Source organism: Falco rusticolus, chromosome 5, assembly GCF_015220075.1.
Source record: "Falco rusticolus isolate bFalRus1 chromosome 5, bFalRus1.pri, whole genome shotgun sequence".
Taxonomy (NCBI): Eukaryota; Metazoa; Chordata; class Aves; order Falconiformes; family Falconidae; genus Falco; species Falco rusticolus.
The window spans coordinates 61,530,526-61,551,408 of NC_051191.1; the positions used below are offsets into that span (position 1 = coordinate 61,530,526).

Here is a 20,883-nt window from a genome sequence, read left to right on the forward strand (position 1 = left end):
GGTGAGTAAAGTCTGCTCTTACAGAGGATGTTCTTCATAGAGGGACAAACAATCTCCAGTGTTTTCAAGGTGTTGCAGCACAATCAAACAAGTAGGCTGCAATAAGGCTTTACCGTTGGTCATATTCTACTGTCTGTGCTGTATCTCCTTCCTCCAGAGGCCAGACCACACTGCTCCCCCTCCATCCGACTCGGTACTTACTCCAATTGTCACAGCACTCTCCAAACTACCAGCTGCAACAAGATCTTTTACCGTCACATACCAGCATAGTCTTCATGCCAGTCCCTCTGCTGCCTTCTCCTAGTCTCTCCTCATCTAGGACACCCTCACTTACTCTTCTCTCTGCTTCTCCCTCGGCTGCTCTCTCGTCGTTGGCTGCCCAACCCCTTAACAGAACCAGCAACAGCTGCACCTTGTCTACATCAGCCAACCCTCCGCCCCTGAAGCCAGCCCACAGCTGTATGTTATCAATATTAATTAACCCAGCTTCATTCCTCTACAATTCCCCTCCTTTTTTTTTTTCTTTTTAACATGTCATACCTCATGTTTTTACCAATCATCACAAACTTTTTACAAATAACCTTTTCATACAGTCCTCTATAATTCCTCTACGTTAAGGCACGCTAAAAATGCTAGAAAATTTGTTTGGGACAAAAACCTGTTTCAGTTTCCTGAGGCATTCCTGACCTTGTGTGGAGGCTATCCTTTAGGGCTTTAAAGCCCTTGTCAGGATGCCTTTAATTTAAGAGATAGGGCACCACCCTGCAGGCTTCTGGCCAGGGTGACTTTGGAGGACACAAGAGACCTGGCTGAGAAAGAATGTTTCTGCAGGGGTGCTCCAGGGAACTGCCTTGCCTAAGATCATCAAAGAAAATCCTGTCAGGGAAACCTTGCTTAAAACCCTGCTGCCTCCAAACCAGCTGCTGAACAGAAGCGCCTTTCTTGCTGCTACTCCTGCTCTGTGAAGCCTGGTGAAGTCAGCCACCGGCTTCAAAGCACCTGATCCGTACATATCCTAAAGTTGTTTCTTTTGCTGCTCTGTGGAAGCGTTTAGGTTTGATAGCCAGCGTTTCATATGGGACAGAAGCTGCATGCGTGTGCATGCGCAAGAGGCGACAACCTGCTTTCTGGTGGCAGGCTGTGGGGGGAGGGGGAACCCACCTGTGCACATGATCCCATCCCCGTTGTAAAATGGCTTGCACTGACACGTGTTGTTCTCAGTGCAGACAGCGTTGGCGGAGCAGCTCGGGGAACACGCGGGTGGCAGAGCTGTGGGGAAGGCAGAACAGCTGGGATGAAGGTGCTATTTATATTGCAACGCCCTTGTTTTGTGCAGAAAGAAAAGCCCTCGTATCAGTCTTGCTATCTGGAAAACCTGTGAGAATATTTTGTTGACTGCTTAACTCTTGCATGACATCTTCCCTCACATAGCCCGAAGCCCCTCCACAGGGGAGGTAGGCACTCATGTCCCCATTTCACGAAGGAGGAGATGGAGGAGGTGTGTAATGGGACTTGTTCTCAGTCCAGAGCAAAGTCCTTTAGTATCCTTTGAGGGTTTCTGGTGTTATTAACCCTTTCTCTTTCTTCTCTATGCAACCCCCCTGTTGGCTTGCAAGTGCTTTCAACCCATGGCTCCAAGTGACAGAGTGCAGTGAGAGGAGGCAGAGACCTAGCTTGGTTTCACACAGCCGGCCAGTCCATCCTGTTTCACAGAAACATCGTCCCGTTCCCGAATATCCTTCATCACACTGCCCATTGGTCTTGCACTCACAGGCTGCAAAAGGAATGCAAAAGGATCACTTACAGAGCTGCTCTTGGGGAAGAGGAAAATCTTTCTCTACTGAAACATCACCTAGACCATCAGTTTAGACACAGTATTATCCAGCAATATTTTAAATAAGTCTAACCACATGGGGTTTCACCATGAGGCCAGCCAAGCAGATGACCAGACTGTCTAAAGTGGTTGGGCAGCCTCCATCCTTGGAGATGTGCAAGCCCTGGCAGGATAAATCCTGAATAACCCGGTTTGAGCTCAGGGCTGACCCTGCTTTGAGCAGGGGGTTGCACTAGGCACATCCTGAAGCCCCTTCCAGCCTCAATTATCCTGTGGTCCTATGATTTTATAACTGGCATTAGTTCAATGTGTCTCTGAAAATGAAAATGAGTATTGATCTGCATTGTGGTAGAGTAGCAAACTTCACAAAGGACTGTGGCAGGAAGGGGTTAATGGCTGAGCTGAAGACCCAGCCTGATCCTGTCCTAATGTGCAGCAGCTGCTAGGTGTGGGGAAGCCAGGGACAAGTAGGGTGTGTGGAAGAAGATCTGAGTAAGGAAGCCACATAAGAGGTTAGTGAGCTGAGCTTTGCTGTAAAACATGGGTAAGTTATCTGTAATGTTTTTTTTTTAAGCTTTTAGGTATTTTTATGGTTAAAACCTTCAGGATTCATTTTATATATGGGGTGTTACATATTGTGCCCTGCAAGCTGAGGCATGAGGGTCTGATTTAATCTGTGTGTGATTCCCCCGCCTCTGGACCATGCAATGAGTTTCATGATTAGTTCTTTCTAAGGAATTATCGATGGCTTTCTGTTTTTAATGTAATGAGGTAGTATCCTTTCTTACTCTGTCTCTACTCCTGAAATATTGCTGTTTAAAGAGGAAAATGATGTGGGATTGGTGGAACTGGTTCTGTGAAAACCTGTCCTGGTGAAAAGGAGCTTCACCTGATGGCTTTATTTCATTTAACCTTGTTATCTAATTTTTGGCTGACATACATCAAAAAGAAGGGACTGTTAAACTATTTTCCTGTTAGATACCATGATGTGGGTTTCAAACTAGCAGCTGACACAGTTTATGCTATGGTGTGCTATGAAATGGATAAATTGTACGCAGGTGTAATCCTGAGCATTGATGTCTAGGCTTGTTTTGCCTACACTCCAAGGGTACCTAGCCTATAATCCCTCATCATGTGCCTCATGGGCGCTACAGCTGCACACAGTTAGGATGGAAGGGTTAACGTTGTAGCTTCCCATCTGAAGGCTTTAAGTTGGGAAAACATTTAGGTTTAAAGGGTGATATTGATCCTGCTTCTGCCTAGTTGATATTTAAAACTACAGTGAAGTGGATTATGTGAGCAGATTCTTGGCTGCTGTCCCTTTTCACAAGCTGTCTTCATCTTAGCATCCTTTTTCTTTTCTGCAGTAGTGCACGGCCTTGTCTTCCTGCAGTCCTTGAGGAACCACATTGCTAAAATGTTGTCTTAAAATTTATGGAGATAGGGGAGAAAGCTATGCTGTAGCCAAAAACACTTGTTGACGGAGGCTCTGCCTCTGTTCCCTGTTACTTATGTACCATATAAGACTAGGAGGAGCCCTGCAGAGAAAGCTATGTAAGCCTCTGCCCCCTGCCTTCTCCTCCCTTCTGAGACCTTCTGCTGTCCCTCTGTGTGAGGAGGCACCAAGGAGGAATACTGGTGTTGCAAGTGGGAAGTATTTCTTGGTTTACTTAAAACCTCAATGCTGACAAAATAGTTTAGGCTTGACATGGGCATCAGTATGGAAAGGAAACAAACATACGCCTGCAGCTGGAGCCATATCTGCCTGGCAAACACAGCTCACACGAAGTCCCGTTGAAGCCGCTGTTGCAGTGGCACTCTCCTGTCCCAGTGTACCCATCATCGCAGGAGCCGTGGTTATTGCATGGGGTCTCTGCCCCCCCTGGGCAAGCTGAAAGGTTTAAAGAGAAAAAAAGTGGCTTTTTAGCTCAAGAGCATCTTTATTTATTGTCATGGTTTATTATTTATTTTTCTATGAAAATCCTTGAACTCAGAAATGCCTGTAAGTGCATCCCTGCTGGGACATGTAAAAGCAGCTGTGACCCTTGTGACTGCAAGCTTTGGGCTCCAAATTCCTTGATACGCTGTTACAGCTCCTCTCAGAAAGGTGTCGCGGACCCTTCCAGCCCTGGCTTGTGAGTGCTGTTACCTGGCTGCTTGCTCATTCGGACCCGTCAGTGAACGGCACTGCCCAGCCCCTGCCCAAGCCCAGCCTTGCTTGTGCATCTCCATGCGCCTGCATGCTGCCGGGGTGAGCCCAAAGGGTGGCTCAGGCTGGGCTGGCCAAAATTGCATGCAACCTGCATGTGTCTGTGCAAGCTGGCAGGGGTACATGTCCCTCCTGGACCTGTCTGCCAGCATAGATCCTGACCCTGCCCTGGTGAGAGCCTCAGTCCTGTTCCCCGTGGGGCTGGCAGGTGAAGGAACACACAGTTTGTTAGTGTCTGCTAACAAACAGCTGGAGATAAAGCTGCTTAAGCTGTCTCACAGCTGTTCAGAGCTACCATTTCTGAGCTCATTCTGCAGGTATGTGCACTTGCAAGTGGCTGCGGAACCACACGCTGTGTCTCTGGTGTGTCCTGGTATCACTGGTGTGAACCTGATGCCTGTGTTGAAAGGACTTTTAGCTGGTGATGGATTGACTTGCTAGGCTTGGTGATAGCAGGGCAGTCTTTACCCTCTATAACATTCACCTAGTTTGCTGCTAGCACCGAGTTTAAAACTTGCTATAAATGTGAAAAAGAGATTATTTGGAGAGTAAAAGCAGTAACACTTTCTGTGTACTTCAGCTTTTGCAGCCGAGTTCCCCTGTCCTGCAGCTGGTGTCTCCTGATGCCCCCTTTCCCAGCTCTCCCAGTTCAGCCAGCTGGGCCCTACGCAGCATGCTTGGGTGGCCGTGGGCTGGTGGTGGGGAGGGGGGTGGTCCTACCTTGGCAGTCTGGCCCAAAGTAGCCCTTGCAGCACTTGGCCGTGTGGATGACCACAGAGCAGTTCCTACGACAGCCGCCCCTCCGCAGCCCGTAGGACTCGTACGTGCACCAGTGGATCCCTTCCTGGACATTGCATGTGCCAGCACAGAGAGGGAGGAAAACACAGGGAGATGAGTGCTATGTGGAGGTTTGGGTTTTTCCCCCATTAAATCACAGTCTCCGATGTACATCGAATCAAAATGTGACGTACACAAAACGAAGAGTGCAAGTGTGAGGCCCCCACCTTCTCTTTGATTCCTGACTTGCCAAGCACCGTTAATGAGGATGGAGGGGCTGCTCCAACGCCAGCCGAAGCACTCACTACAGTGGATTGCTGTGCGAGCCCAACAAACATCCCCTGCCACGATGCTCAGCGTCAGCTTTGTCCTTTATAGCATCACCTGTGTGTTTTCACTGTTGAGGGTTCTCTCTACATTTTTTCAAAGCAGCTTATTCTAGTTTGCTTGTGTGGAGTACAAAGAGCAGGTTAGATGGCTTAAATGCAAGATTTTAATACATTACCTTTGGTTTTGTCCCCGGCGGGCATTTAGAATTACTGAAACAGCTAACACAATGCCCCTGTTGTACAAAATGGAAAAGAAAAAAAAGTATATTAAAACAATGGCAACAAAAGGCTATTTAACATGTACAAAAGGTCTGTTTTATGAGAGCAGCAAGTATGAACAGAGAAGAGTGTAGGCTTATGACACTTGAAAAAGATTATAAAAAACTTGGGGGAAAGAAGAGACGATTAGTTACATTATTTAGTGCCACGAAATGCAAGAAAATAGTTTTGATACCAGAATACAAGTTCTGGACGAAGAAACTTTGCTCTGGATTTAAACAAGCAGGGAAGAGATTGTGAATATTCTTCAAATGAATATTGACATGGGCTACATCAGATCTGGACGTCTAATTTGAAGTAGAGGGAAATGGTTACTTCTCGGGAAGTGCTGACCAGATCTAAGGAAATTATTTCTATTTAATTTCATTTAATAAAATCATGAAACAAAAGGTAACTTGAGCAGATGGGATACACATAAGTGTTGGTTTTATAATTGAAATATAAATTCCAATAACCTTTTTTTAGACAGACTACATGAAGGTTTTTTTTACTTCTAGGTAATTTTTTCATATATCTGAAAAAACCTGAAGTACATTTAGTCTTGAAACCACTTCAAAATGAGTTCCAAAGCCTCCTGTTTGTAGGACCCTTCAAAGTTAATGGAGAAACTTCTTCTGCACTACCAGTGCTTGTTCAGGCCTGTTAAAGGATTTTTCTGTGAAAGCGAGAGATGTGAGAGACTGAGAGCCTGGCTACCAGACCATGCAGTTCTCTGTCTTGTGTCCTTAATACCCTGTGCCACTGGGACAACAACACTGTTCCTTTGTAACTGGGAGCTGTGCAAATGCAATCTGTATGACCAAATTCATAGTGTGAATTTGTACTAATTTAAAAGCACGATAGGAAGATCTGTCCTTGCTCAGATTTATGCTTGCATTTGTAAGGTACTGTTCTCACTGCAAACAGGGCAGGGCTGGCTGAGCTGGTCTAACTGAAACTGCTTATCCCATGTGTTGCTTAGAGTGGATTCAGGGTGTCTGCTGCATGTCTTTCGGGTGTTGTGCTGTGCGTCTTAACCTTAGCTCTGCCCAGGGCGGCAGATGAAGCCAGCTTGAAGTGGTGAGACTCAATCTCAGTAGTGCTAAAGCTGCTGTAAGTGTTGCCCTGGACTCCGTGAGAGCAGGGTTTGGCCCTCGGGCTGTGTCTTTGTCAGGGTGGGGGAATGAAAAAGGAGACTGACCATGAAATCCACAGTGAAAAAGCTGTCACAGCGTCCCCCCAGGCTGGGGTCTGTCAGCAGGCAGTTGATGCCGTAGGCGATGCCCCCGTCAAACTCCAGCTGCCGCTCCACTATCTTGCACTGTCTGTCGTTCAGGAAAAGGGCGCCCTAAGGGATGGGATGGGGAGAGGTGTTTATGACAAGTCATGAGCCGCTCTTCCTTGGGGCCAGGCTGAATCCAGGGCTGGAATGGGAGCTGGGCACAATCCTCCCCCTGTAGGAATGCTCTTGGTGCAATATGGTGTGTCAAACTATCCTGTAAGTAATGTTGACGGCTGTGGGGCTGAAATCCAGTTTGGGGAGCTCTCTTGCTATAGCTGAATGCTATAACCTTGCAGATGGGCAGACCTTTTTCCTGCGAGGGACAGAGTATGCCAGCCCTATGTCCACAGGTTTACCTTATGCACATTTAGGCTTAGTCATGTTTTCAGAGGCAGATGCTCTCCAGGTATGACCTGATACATTTGCAAAGGAAAATGTGCCATTGTTCTGGCTTAACAGGCTGTGTGCACGCCTGCAATCTTAGCTTCTAAGTTCTCACAAACCAGAGCTTGCAAGCAGGTGCTGTGTTCCTGAGGCTTCTGCCAAATCCAGGTTCATCTTAACGGTTTTCCATTGTGTATTTCATTGCAGGAGAAGTTAAAATGTGCTGGTATTTCAGGTTTGAAGTAACTGAGAGCTGTTTTGAACAAATAGCATCTTACAACAGAGAAAATGACAGCTCCATAGTCCTGCAAACCATCTAGTTTGCTGAATTTGTTGGGCTGGCTTCCCTGCTTTTGTGGCTGTTGGCATGGACTGGTGAAAACTGGCTGAGTTTTGGTGCCAGTGACCCTTTCTGGGGTCTGCACGAGTGGATCTCGTAGCTAGGGCAAGGGGTATGTGTGCTGGCAGAGTGAACACTTACAATCTCTCTGTTATCCCCACAGCTAACGCTGAGGTTGGAGCCTTGCAGAGTCTTCAATGAGGTGGAGCGGGGGAGCTCATAGGCTAGCACCTGGGAAGGAAACGGGAGATGCACATGTCTGGGCTTGTGTGCCTTGGACATGGCAATGCTCCTAAAAAGTGAGGGCTTACCGCAGCATCACGGACAATGTGGAATTTGAGGTACTGCACCAGTTTGTCAGTGTTGGACTTCTTGAAGAGGAAGTCCTGCTGCTCCTGTGGCAGCCCACGGATGGCTGCATCTGTCGGCCAGAAGAGCGTGACAGGTTTGTGAATAGGATCGTTGATCAGCCCAAGCAGGTTGTTTTTCTGTAACGTACCAAAAATTGCAGTGGAAGATTAATGCTCCATCTAAAATGATGTTGGCCTCACGGGGTGGATGTGTGGTGTAACTGGGATGCAGTGGCCTGTGGGCTGCCCGGCCACCGGCCTGAAAATACCATGACTTCAAAAACCAGGTGCCTGACTTGAGTTGCCCAAGCTGAGCTGTGTGACTGAATTCTCAGTAGTTCTTTATCACCTAGGGCTTCCCACTGAAACCCAGGCTGATGGCCCAGCTTTGGGCTCAAAAAGTCATACTTGGGTTAAACCTTGGCCATGTAATATGATATACAGTAGGATGGCGCTGAGTGGTGAGAGGAAAGGTGGCTGTGAGTCTGCTTGACATCCTCCCACCTCTGGGAGAGGGACCACGCGGTGACCAGGGCTGTTGGGTACTGTGTTGCGAGCCCTTTGGCTCCACTGAACACCATTCTGCCAGTGATGCTGTGTGCCATGTCTGTGCTTTCGTCTTTCAAAAAAGGGTTTAAATCCTTTGCCCAATGGCTGCTGTCTCTTGTGTTCTTACCTCTAGCAAACTGCTAAACAGTATGTATCCGTGTTTGGCTGCAACCATTTTAAGGCTTTCCTACAAAGAAAAGAAGTTCAGTAATTTATCTAATAAATACATTACATGGGTATTTAAAAAGCAGATATTAGCTTGCTTTCCCCTGAAAGTCACTTCTTGTTATGAAATCAAAGCCACTGTAAAAGCCCTGTGCGGAAGTCCTCTTATGCTGTTTTTACTATAATTGTAATTCCTGAATGAACTTTAAATATAACATTATTATGTTATATTATGCATATATATGCATATATAATATGTTATATTGTTATGCAGTGTCACATGTTGTTTGTATAAGGTCTTTTTAGTATCACTTTTTTTTTTGTGACTTTCATAGTTTATATATCTAAGAGTAACTGTGGAAAAGCCCCTGGGCTGAGAAAGGCAATGAGCTGCACATACCTTCTTAAGTGGGAAATCCTGCATATGTGATGGGACCAGAATTTGATTTATGACATGGATCACACCATTTGTGCCCACAGCATCTCTGAGTAGAATTTCAGCTTTGTTGTTCAAGATCAGTGAGTTCTGGAAAGGCAACAAAAACACTTTTCCTGTGGAACCTTGTGGGAGGGTGAGGCGGATGCCAAATTTCCTTGACATGGTGAGCCTGGATCACCCTTTCTTTGCAGCAAACAGTAGCTTCAGTTTTAGTAAGTTGTTCTTTGCTTTTCCAAACTCTCATCATGCTCATGAAACCAGTCTGAGCAGAAAACAGTATGTCAAAGCAAGGGCTGTACAACTCCACTCCTGGCATAGTAGATAAATGCCGTTCAGCTGAACGGGCAACCTTCTTTTAATGCTATTTATTTCTTTTTGTGCATTGGAGGAGGTGTGGGAACCATTCAGCTTTTAAAAGAAGCTGAATGAGAGCAGACTGTGTTATTATTCTGTCCCCTGCTGCCTCATGCTCTGTTACCTGGGAGTAGCTGATGTGTATTGGGTCCCCCTGGAGAGAGGTGATGTTGGTGATCGCGGTCAGGTCGTTGTACAATAGACTGGCACAACCCACCATATGGTACCGGAGGACCTGAGCCATCATTCCTTTGGCAATCCAGTCCTTGACCTGCAGCAGAAAGAGGAGGAGTTGAGAAGCAGTTGACCAAGGCAACTGAATCCCAAACCTCACGGTCAGCTTACCAAGAACTTCTGCCCTTCTTACTTACTCGTGGGTCACTGTTTAGTACGTCCGTGCGAGGTACGAACAGTGTGAAGGGCCCAGGGCCTGCAATATCTCTGATAGACAAGGCCTGCCAAATTTAAGAGGACAAAGCAGCAATTAGTTGTTAATGTCTGCCACCCAGCAGTGGGGACAGCCCTGCTGTGTGGGGTGGTGGCGCTTGCAGCCCTGTCGCTGCGGTGCATTGGGTTCCCTTCCGTGCAGTGCAAGGGTGAGAGAAACCCTCTTGTATGGTGTAGAGGTTTCTTCCTAGCCCTGTCTGTCACCTCTGCCTACAGGTATGAACCGGGAGATTTTTCTCTCTTCTCAGCTTGTAGCCAAATCTCGGTTTCTTCTGCAGTAATGAAGAGAAGAGGGAAAGCTTGCAACAAACGTAAAGCATAGGGAGATGGGGAGGGCTATTCCCTCCTGGGCTAGTGAGGATGAACAAACTTTCATCTCTAGAAAGGCAAGAGTGGATAATATGCATGTGTTTGTACAGGTATTTAGCTGTTACGTGGTTGCTTGTGTCTATGAGTACATTAGTTACTATTAGAGGTACAAATGGACCCTGGGTATTGCTGGCACTTTGCAGTGACCATGGACAAACTGAAATAAGAAGAGAGCTCTGCTCAAGCGAGAGGAAGCCATCCACCTACCATGTAGCAGAATGGAAGCTAGAATAGGAGTCTTTGAACTAGCAAACCAGTGTACAGATTCGTGCTGTCCTGAGGCTCGCGGTAAGCTGAGAATTACTATCGCCAGTCTCCAAAAAGGTGGTGGGAACCGGTGGCGCGCACTGGCCATCTAGCAACACACACAGCATCCCGCAGTGCTTCAGAGAGGCGACTGAAAACAGCATCACAGTTTGGAAATGCATCAAGGCTAGCAGAAGAGTGGTATTTGCTCACATCCGGCTTCATGTGAGGTGTGTGGGCAGATCTCGGACTGAATGGGTGAGCGCCTCAGTTTTATGCCTTGTCTGGAGGCCCTACATTTCCCTGGGGTCTTGGACGTGATCATTAATACTCTGGAGGTTTTAATGGCAGTTAATAGTTTAAATTAGTGTCTCCAGTATTAGTGACAGGTAATCTAAATTCAGTCCCAATTAATTTGATGGTTGTTGGTACATGCCAGATGCTTCTTGTCCCACTATGTCCTTGAGGAAAAAAAAAAAAAAAAAAAAAAAAAAAAGAGGGGACCCCCCCCCCTCCACCCCAGATCAACCCACTTAACCTTTTCTTACCTCTAAGTGGAAATAAAACCTAGATGTGTTGGAGTCTCTAAGAAGTTCCTGCAATCAAGAACAAGACTTTGTAATGGTGCTGCAAATGTGAGGCCAATATCGGTGGAGTGCAAACAAATGCAGCACTCGGACAAGGTAGGGAATTCTTGGTTTGGAATAAATGCTGCCCATCTGCATTGCTTCTGTTCTATTCTTGCATTGCTTTATCAAAGAACAGGCTGCTTTGAAACCTAAAAATACCAGTATTAACTCCCTAGCACTGCAGTAATGATTGTCTATCAGTTGAGTGATGGGGGATTTTTGTTTGTTTTGGGTTTTTTTGAAGGCAGGTAAGGTTATCTTGTGGCATCCTGTTCCTATTCCTGGTTTCTTGGATTGGGATTACTTCAAATCTTGAGGTAGACTTACCAATTTGTCCAAAAAACCTGCCTGGCATTTTTCAAGACATGATCACTGTATTAAATAACTATCTGAACAAAAATAAGCGACAGCAAACACATGCAGCACTTTACCTGGAAGATATTTCCCCGGCACTTAAATCCATCCCCAATGTAGTTATGTTTGCAGGTGCAGGTCCTTTCTGTCAGCTCGGTGTCATTACAGATGGCAAATTCACTGCAGCCTCCATTATTCTTGTAAGATCAACATTTAGAATATTTAATTTCTTCATTGCTAGGTGTACAAACAATTTCTAGTTCATCACTTTTTTCCCATGGATATAGCTTAGAAAGACTTCATCCCAACAGCTTTTTCAAACCACATCTTACTGGAACTCCTGACGATATATACTTTCTTGCAAACACTAAAGAACATTTAAGGTATCTAAGAAATAATTCTCCTTTTATGCAGAGGATGTAGTTTTGATTATTTTCTGTTCATGGTGCTATAAGGATCCAAAATACTTCCATGCAAGTTTCACTCTAGACTCTAGTGATAAGTCTTCGCTGCTCTGCTGAAGCAGCATTGACTGAAACTGAAGGAAGGGAACTAGTTACAGCTGTGAATCACTTCTGTGGTGCCAGCAAAGGACTGTCTATTGTTCTTTGTCTGTCTGATGGCCCAGGCCAGCTGGAATGGTGACCTACCACATGTGCTTTCCCCTAAAACATCTCCTATCTGCCCCTGAGCCTACCACCAGCACAACATTAGGCTTGGAGCAGCAGATGTACCTCGCCCAGCTGCCTGCCTCCAGGAAGCTCCCTAAGGGGAGGTGTTCCTCATCCAGGAGCAGTGTGCTGGGATTCAGAGCTCTACTCAGACACAGGTGGGTGCTCCTCATTTAGCACCTCAGTTTGCAAATAAGTTTCTATCCTGGATTTGAGGGCAAACCTGGAAAAACTAAGAAGTGGTCTTGTTTTCTTTCCCTGTGCTTGTTTCATGGTGTCCTTTCTGTTGCTGGTCATCTCGGGGGTTCTTTCCCATGGGCCATGAGTGGGACCACAGCTCCTTTGGGAGCTACCAGCGGGGCCTGCCTTGACAGACCACAGGGAGCCCTGGCTGTAAGTGGTGGGTTGCGGTGCACTTGCTATTTATTTGGCTACTTTTGGTAGACTGTTGGCAATCTTAGCTTTATCATGACTTCTTGTGAAGCTTTGCTGCCCAGATGTTTGGCTACTGTGAATCTCGATTAGCCTCTGTCCTGACATTTACACTTCTCAAGACTATTTTTTTTATTTTTTTATATATAATTAGCCTGGCATAATTAGTCAAAGTGGAAGCAGAACTGCTGGAACAAGGCACAGGAAAAAGCAAAAGCATACAAAATTATGGGAAGCAGTGGCTCATAGCTTTGAGCTCCCCTTCCTCCAGCTTCTGGTTTTGCCCTTGCTCTTTCATGTCTGCAATCATTCAAGCTTAGAGAAAGTCTGTTGACAGGCCAGGCTGGAAAGGTGAGAGTTATTGTCACTGTGCATGAAGCAGAAAGGACTCATGCACACAGGAGGGTGGCTGTGTCCCTGCTGCTGCTTGCCAGGAAGCAGAGCAATGTGGCTGGTGCAGAGAACCATTTGCTGATTGCAAATATGTGGCTAGTTTTGCATCACCTAGCTCACACACCAGAGATGTGGCTAATTCTTGGCCTGCAGTGATAAGTGAGGGACAGAATGAGGAATGCCACGGGAAGTCCTGGGTTGTGTGTTGTGGAAGGAAATAGTTTACATGAAGAATGAGTTTTAGTTTGGTTTTAGTTGTTTTGGGTTTTTTTAACCTCTCCATCAAGAAAAGTTGATAGGTTTTCATCCTCCCACCCATCTCCTCTGTTTCACTGTTCACTAACCTGCCTCTGCTGCAGCTTTAGGTGTTGCTGTCCTGTATGATGCATCTTGCAGGGGTGTGTTTGGGATGCAGCCTACGTGTGGCTGTAGAGTCTGTGAGGCTCTGCTCTTTGCTCTGTGGGAGCTCTGCTATAGGTGAGCCTGTAGGCTGGGGCCTTTGCTGGAAACATCTACTCCAGGGATGCCCAGGCTCCTGAGTAACTTTGTCCCAACATGGATTTCAGTGGTGTAATGACCCAGCAATGTGAGGGTTGATAGTCTGATTAGGCTAGAAAAATTTCTGACTGAGAAGGGGATGTGTATGCTGACACTTGATCATTTCTCTTGTTCAAACTGCACAGGTAAGGTCCCAAATCACACCAGAGGGCTTAATGACAGAAGAATGTGAAAAATAAACAGGTGTTTTGATCTACCATAGACTATTATCTTTTGTTCCCAATCACCTGGCTCCTAGAAGAGCTAGAAGTGGACCCTGAGCATCGACAACCTGAACTATAGGATTTTTTTTTGTTTTTTTGGTCATTACAGTAATATGCAGTAGATCACACTTCTCTTTCTTGTCATTTGAACTAAGCTCTTAAGTTGTCTTACCTAGAAACTGTGTTTTTTATTATTTTTTAATAGTAATTGAAATACTGGTAAGCCCTCTGTGTCCCAAACACAAATTCAGACAGTGGCTTTTTGTATGAACTCTAGCAGTGACAAAAGATTTGCTCAGAAGATATGATTTACATTTTACCACTGCAGACTAGCGTCGGTTTCTCTAGATCTCAAGTGGGTTTTTTAAGACTCAGTGATGAGTCCAGGCTCTCACTTATGTCATGTCCAGGCTGTGGTCCAGGAAAAACCCTTATTGCATACTTAAGTTTCTAAAACAGTGACAGCACTAAAACATGTACTAATTCAAACATATTTAAAAGCTAGCTAAGTTAACAGGAGTTGATTCTGGGCATATCTGACTTAGTTTTGAATGCCTAAAACCCCCAAAAGTATAATGATTATAACAAGACCTTAAACAGATACTTACTTGTGAGCACAGACTAATGTATGTGCATTTTTTACCATCTCCAGAGTATCCCTTCAAGCAATTGCATACTGCCTACAAAGCAAACCCAGAAAACATTAATGCATGGAAAAATGTTTGATTTTTTTTCAGCACAGTTATATTTAATTTATGTATTTTCCAGATTATTTCATAGTGATGTGGTATACAGTTTATTAAGCTAAAAGTACATCTTGTCTCCTGCAGCAGTTTTTTAGCTAGCATGAGCAACCATAGAGCGAGACTGGGGAATGACTGGGGAATTCCAAGAGGCTCTGTCTGCTCTTTCCCTATCTATCCATCTCTCACCTCTCCTCTGCTGTGCTGGTCATTTGAAGTGACCCCTTTGATATCTGCACATGTTCATTTTGCTAGCAAAGCAGGCTAAACACCTGATTTGTTTCCACCATTTTATTTGCATATGTTGGTGACCCTGCTCTTCTCTTCCTTTCTCCTGTTTTTTTTGGTTTTTTTTTATGTTTTGGGTTTGTTTTTTTTTTTGATGAAACATATCTCCAAAACATGCTTGGAATTGTGTCCTGATTTTACTGACAGATTCCCATGCAGCAGTAATATACTTGACACTTTGGTCACAATTACTCTGTTTTGCACTTGCAGTAATATACTTGACACTTTGGTCACAATTACTCTGTTTTGCACTTGCAGTTATCACAAAGATGAAAAATTAACATGCTTGCAAGGAAATGACTTATCTTCCTCTCCAATTCACTGCTTAATGTTTCTCAATTTAGAATTCACATTTAATAGGTAGGAGACTGAAAATTCAAGGAGATTTCTGCAGCAGAAATAAAACTGTTAGGCAGTGTAATAGCAGTTTTTTATGTACCTGGATGATTGAAAGCCCTACAGAAAGCAGACACATTTCTGTCCTGTAAGTTTCCCTCTGCAGCGCTGAGATTTTGTAGTGGAGGTTCTTATTGCTCCGATGGGTGAGGAAGTGGGTAAGGAAGGATAAATAATCATGTTGTAGCTACTAGTTCTATCCCCAGTGAGGGTGCATGGAAGAAAATAGCCATCATCTGTCTTGTCTGGAGGGATGGGAAAAGAGGTAAGTGGCTCTGTGCTCCCCCCAGAAATGTACTGACTTGCAAATGAGTCAAGGCAAAGAGTTAATTGATCAATACTGGCAAAAAGGGCTGATGGGGTTATTGCCCCTCCTGTCCCTGGACATCTGGAAGGCAGGAGGTGGCCTCTGACTCCTGCTCTGTTTCCTATGTTGTTCCTGAAGAAAAACTGTTGTGCAGTTGCAGGATTACAGTGCTCCCAATAGCTAATATGAAACTATAAGGGGATGGTAAGAAGTGCTTCAACCAGGGAGTTCAGCTTCTTCTGAAACTGTTAGAAAAATAGAAACACTAATCTGTGCTGCTTCATTGCCCTGGCCAATTTGCTTCTCCTTTGCCCCCCTTGTCCTTTCATGCTTCTTTCTCCTTAGAGAGTATGCGGTGCTTCTGCACTGGAGGTGCTGAGCAGCAGAGGAGCGCGTGGATGCCGATGCGCTGTAAGCCCTGTAGGAGGGCTATGACTCAGGACGTTTTGTTTCCTTGTGAATACATTTGAGCTATGCTGGGAGAAGGGCTAGTCTGTAACAGATTTTTTCCATGGACAGTTTCTATAACAATAAAAGAAACACTATCTGGCAATACTTTCAAACTGACATGTTTACACATCAAAGCCTCCCAAAGGAGAAAATCAACCACTTGAAATAGCAAAACACTGCTTTCCTCTGCAGTTTTGGATCTCTTTTACTGAAATTAACTTTTTCATTTTTGTCCATATTCCCCTTCAAATACCTTTTTGAGGGAAGCATATGCTTTTTCAGAATTTCTGTTATGAAATCCACTTTTCCATTTAAAAATAAAGCTGAGATGGGGAAATGTTTCTTTACGCAACTCTAAACACTTGGCCAGTCTTATTTTTCTGCACTGAAAAAGTACTCACTTGATTTGGCCCAGTCTGTGTGCATTCTGCATTTCTATCGCATCCACCGTTGTTCTCCAGACAAGGGTTGATTTCTTTGTAAAACAGAAACATTATAATAAAAAGGGGCTTCTGGAAACCCAAGAAGGGAGAATTTTAAGTAAAGCATACTAGGAATGCAGATGTATGCCAACTGCGAATCAATGGAACTCATTCCCTTAGCTACTTAATACTTTAGTCTAGGTCTCATAGTTGTCTTGGTAAAGGCTAAAACTGCCACCAGCACTTCTAAAACCATACCTAGGGAGGCATGGCACATCAATGTCCAAAAGTCTTAAAAGTTTGCAATGATCAGAGGAGTGTGAGTGTATCAAGCTGCTGAAGATGGGGCTATCCTTGTCGAGAGGTAGATCTTTAGTAAGCTTTGGTGTCACACCACGCTGCTGTAGCTGCATGGTTTGCCAAGTAGTATCAACCACGTAGCTGGTACAGATGCCTCTGGCATCAGGGTCTATAGTATCAGGAAACTGCACTTCTGCGTCATTGCGGAAGAGGGATCTTCCATCTACAGGAAAACTCACTCCTGTAATTTCCTCTGTGATACATGAGACATTGCACATGCTTACCGATGCAGACTATTCCATCCCCGGTGTAGCCAGCATTGCAGATGCACACTCTGTTGCCAGGTGTTGTTCTTCTGCATTCTGCCTTGGCAGAACAGCCACCGTTGCTGGTCTTGCAAGCATCAATAGCTGAACAGTGACAACAGCCCAGATTAAACCAGCGTGCTTAAATGGCTTTTCACTTTTTAGGTTAAGCTGTCTCTGTGTTTTAAAAGGATTTGCTAACATTTTCTGAACATAGAATCTTTCTGATTTAAGAGGCCGTAAACTTCATTAGTGCCAGATATTTAATACATCTGATTACAAGAGGGAAACCTGAGAAGATGCTTCTACTCTAGAACATAAGAATTCATCCAGGACTGACTTTCAATAACTTCCCATCTTCTGATTCTCCCTGTTCCAACCAAGCACCAGAAAAGGGACCTTCACATTCTTCTCTAAATGGCTATTTGGAGCTTTACCTTAGCTTGCCTTTTTCTGCACACAGATCATACGCCTTCTCTTGCAGAAGGTCTAGAGTGTAATACCACCTGGCTCTCCTGTGACAAAAAGTCCTGGTTGTTACTCAGCTGGATGCTTGTGCCATTTCTCCAACTCTGGATGAGTCAGAGGCTTGCAAATCGAGTTTGCTTGGGCTACCCTGAGAGCAGGGACAGAGCCTTTTCTGATCTTCAGTGTGAATCAAATCAGCCCAGACGTTGCTTTAGGTTTTGTCTCAAATGACCTCAAATTGCTGTTTCAGCAGCTGTAACAGCCAGACTGGGGACATGACTTGTCCTGTGACTAGTTTCCCCCAGGAATCCTCTACAGGGGAATAAGTGTGAGTTCAGAGCCACTATGTGTGAGCTGTGTCACCCAGCTCTTCCTGCACACGGGGAATTTCCCAGCAGTAGAGTAAAATGAATTTGATTGATTTGTGCCAAAAGAGAAAATGAAAGCAGCCAGAGTAAGAGTGCTAAAATCTTGGACTAGGACCTTGCCAGCCATTGTGAGTAGACAAATATGCTTCTGTTCCCAGAAGCCTTACTTTAATCAGTTAAGGATTAAGTAAAGCAACTGTAAAATTAATTACAATTACTGTAGCCAGAAACAGTCTATTTCATAAGTCTGGATATGCCAGACTCTTGGAGGGACACCTAGGACAAGCTGCAACTGCCCCTTTCCGAGGGTCTCTCTGATCTCTCTGGTCTGAAGAAACTGATTTTACCTCCCCAGAAATCTGTGCAAGTTCAGAAAGCTGAGGAAATTGTAGGGCTATACAGCTTCCAATAGCTGGAGGTGTTATTGTATCCTGAATTGGCCTGTCTTTGCTGGCCTTTGTTGGGAAAAGGAGTAAAAGTCATAATCCGGGTTTCATTACTGTGCAAACAACAGAGCCTGGGTTGTGCACGGCGTGTTCCCTTTTCTCTGGTCTCCCCTAGCACAATGCCTCTCAGCTTGGGGATTTTGAGCCCTTTGTTTGCTATGGGTCCACACCTGTTGGGTTCTTACTTATTTTGAGCAAACTGGCAGCAGTTCCTGGTTTTTAGGTATGTCTAGGGAAGTGCTCATCTCTCACCAGCTCCAGCGTGACCACAGAGTGCTTCAACCATATTAGTTGGTTTTTTTTGGTTTCTTTTTTTTTTTTTTTTTTCAAAAGGGAAGAAAAAAGTTCACTTGCCTGTGCAGAACGTGCCATTCCCCTCAAACCCAGCTGCACACTTGCAATAGGCAGTGCCATTTGATAGGAGAAGGCAGCTAAAGAAGTAAAAGGAGGGAGATGGCATGTAAAGAAGAACAGAAATGAAAAAAAGTAGTTAGGTCTTCTGTACAGCCCTTGTTTTTGTGCATTATTCTGAGGGTAATGTCGCATAGAAATAACAAGGCATTTAACCACACAGCATGATGTGGTTACAACCATAAAAATAAACCTAGTTGGACCAAGCTTTCCAAATTCATCTTGGATGCATTATTTTAAGTATTAAAAATGCACGCTTCGGTCATCAGGCATCTTAGTTTCTCTTGCAGAACTCCAGAAGCTGCATGCCCGCTCACCCAAATAGAACACAGAAATTTTTGTGTGCCCACAATTTATGGAGGGATGCAGCAGAACTGATGTGCAGGGGTGGGAGCCAGGTGTCTGAGCCCTCTGGGTTCAAGTTCTGTGTTTTTGAACGGTTTGGCCTTCTGTATGCAAGCGTGGGTTTACTGCCTTATGAGCTCTGTGTAGTACAGGGATTGCTCCCTGGTGTCACCCAGGGACAGCTTCACAACACAGCCAGCACAGTCCTGTCCTGCCCCGGCACTCCTGCCATGCCTGCACCTATCCGTGTACCTACAGGGGTACAGCAGCGGATGAATGAGGCTTAAGAGAAGAACAGTTTGCTTCTCCTGTCAGAAGCACAGTCTTGATGCCAGCATGTTTGGGATCCCCCTGAGCAAATTTGAGGGTGGAGTTTTGCCAAAAACGCCTGGTAAAATATTGCTGCTGTGAACTGCAGTTCACAAATACACAGGGTAGAGAGGGATCTACATCTGCCCCTCTGGTTTCTCTGCTCCCGGAGAAGAGCTGTGACTGAAAATGTGGAGTCTTTCCAGCTACCTTTCCTTGTTTCTTTAATGTCTTGGGGTAATGTAAATCTTGCTGTTTCATCAATGATGGGGGGCAGGTGCACTTCAGCAAATAGCTCAATGAAGACCACTTGCTCCTTTGAAAACTAGTTACTGCCCCAGTATGGGTGCCGGGCTGCTGAGAGCTTTATTTTTTTTTTTTTTTGCCCTCTAGTGAAGTCCCTAGTGTTGATGGCATTTCTCAGTCCTGTGTGTGGTGGTGGATAGAGCAAACAGGAGGAGCAGATAAAGCCCACCTCAGAAACCCGGCTTTGTGATCTGTCTTGCCCTGGCCTCCTGTTTGCTTTAGTGCTGCAGGCTCCATTTCTTTGTATACTGTATGGTAGGGTGTCTCACTTTTTTTTTTTTTCTTCTTTTCTTTTTCTTTTCTTCCCCCCCCCAATCCCATTTCTTTCTGCTTTTAACATGCACATTTTGAACTTTTGGTCTCATCACAGAGTATGTTATATTAACATTGTTCTTTATCTCTGTGATGGAAAACATGAGTATTATCTATGCTGCTGAGAAATCTTCAAAAAGACTAAGATGGACTGTTCTTTCTGCCTTGCAAGCGATCCCTTTTTCTCCCCTCTCCTCCAAATAAGTGGATTTCATACTTACTTAGCACTGGTATGGCATGAGGTGTTACATGCGTCCTCTTTGATTTCTGCAAGAGGAAAAAAAAAAAAAAAAGAAAAAAAGAAACGGGGATCAGAACCTTCTGGATCAACATTCTTCTACTTTCCCAATCTTTTGTCACCATCATGCACAGTTGGAGTCTGGTATGGGTTCTGCACCAGACAACTGTGCCTTTAGCCTTTTTAGAGACTGCATCTGTATAGATCGGTGGGTACCACTTATTTTCCTGGTGATGTGCTGAAACTGAATTTATTTCACCTGCTGTTATTTACCTGTATTTAGTCCAGTGAGTTTTGCATGTTATTAGTTTAGTTATGTAAGTGTAGGTTTTCTAAAGGAACTGAAATGTGATCAGTTATAGCAATTATAGAATTTCTAACCATGAAGTTAATTTCATTCCTGTTTTTTTCCCAAAGCAAATTTAAAACTGATACTGAATGCTATTATTAACATGTTCATACTATTTTTTATTTTATACTATTGCACCTATAGTTCTGAAAGTTATTTAATACATTTTAATTTTGTCTAAATAAAATTCAATTTTATTGGATGTAGGAGCTGTATTAAACATAAAATTCTTTATTTGCTAATTAATTTTATGGTATTAGTAAGAACGTAATTTAGTATCCGGTGTTGTGTAGCTAAACCAACTTGGAGCATTTGAGAGGCTTTTGAGCTGAGGATCAAAATATGCTAGGTGACTCTGCTCTGCAAAACATATAGCCTTGGCAAATGGGATGTTCTTTTGGGACAATTACAGTGTGACATAGGTAGAGAATTAGCTAAGTAAGGCATTTAAGTCTCATGAGCAGTATTTTGGCTGGCTCTCTATTAATACAGTAATTAATTGCCATAGCACAGGAAAGTCACCTGTATTTCACTGCATGTGGGAAGCG

The 20,883-nt window shown here is 44.5% G+C and overlaps 1 protein-coding gene across 2 annotated transcripts in view; it reads right to left on the reverse strand.

Moving 5' to 3' along the window:
- STAB2 (stabilin 2) overlaps positions 1-20,883 on the reverse strand; it is an 89,413-nt gene that overhangs the window by 13,964 nt on the left and 54,566 nt on the right. For both annotated transcript variants that reach the window (XM_037390594.1, XM_037390595.1), the window contains 19 exons: positions 19,970-20,015; positions 18,420-18,496; positions 16,763-16,888; positions 16,158-16,231; positions 14,181-14,252; positions 11,393-11,512; positions 10,881-10,928; positions 9,642-9,725; positions 9,395-9,541; positions 8,878-9,003; positions 8,440-8,499; positions 7,725-7,901; positions 7,555-7,644; positions 6,609-6,755; positions 5,326-5,382; positions 4,764-4,887; positions 3,576-3,725; positions 1,670-1,774; positions 1,162-1,269 (listed from right to left, as the gene is read on the reverse strand). In XM_037390594.1, coding sequence (XP_037246491.1) covers positions 1,162-1,269; positions 1,670-1,774; positions 3,576-3,725; positions 4,764-4,887; positions 5,326-5,382; positions 6,609-6,755; positions 7,555-7,644; positions 7,725-7,901; positions 8,440-8,499; positions 8,878-9,003; positions 9,395-9,541; positions 9,642-9,725; positions 10,881-10,928; positions 11,393-11,512; positions 14,181-14,252; positions 16,158-16,231; positions 16,763-16,888; positions 18,420-18,496; positions 19,970-20,015 — 1,938 coding nt within the window. The remainder of the gene's footprint in view (positions 1-1,161; positions 1,270-1,669; positions 1,775-3,575; positions 3,726-4,763; positions 4,888-5,325; positions 5,383-6,608; positions 6,756-7,554; positions 7,645-7,724; positions 7,902-8,439; positions 8,500-8,877; positions 9,004-9,394; positions 9,542-9,641; positions 9,726-10,880; positions 10,929-11,392; positions 11,513-14,180; positions 14,253-16,157; positions 16,232-16,762; positions 16,889-18,419; positions 18,497-19,969; positions 20,016-20,883) is intronic.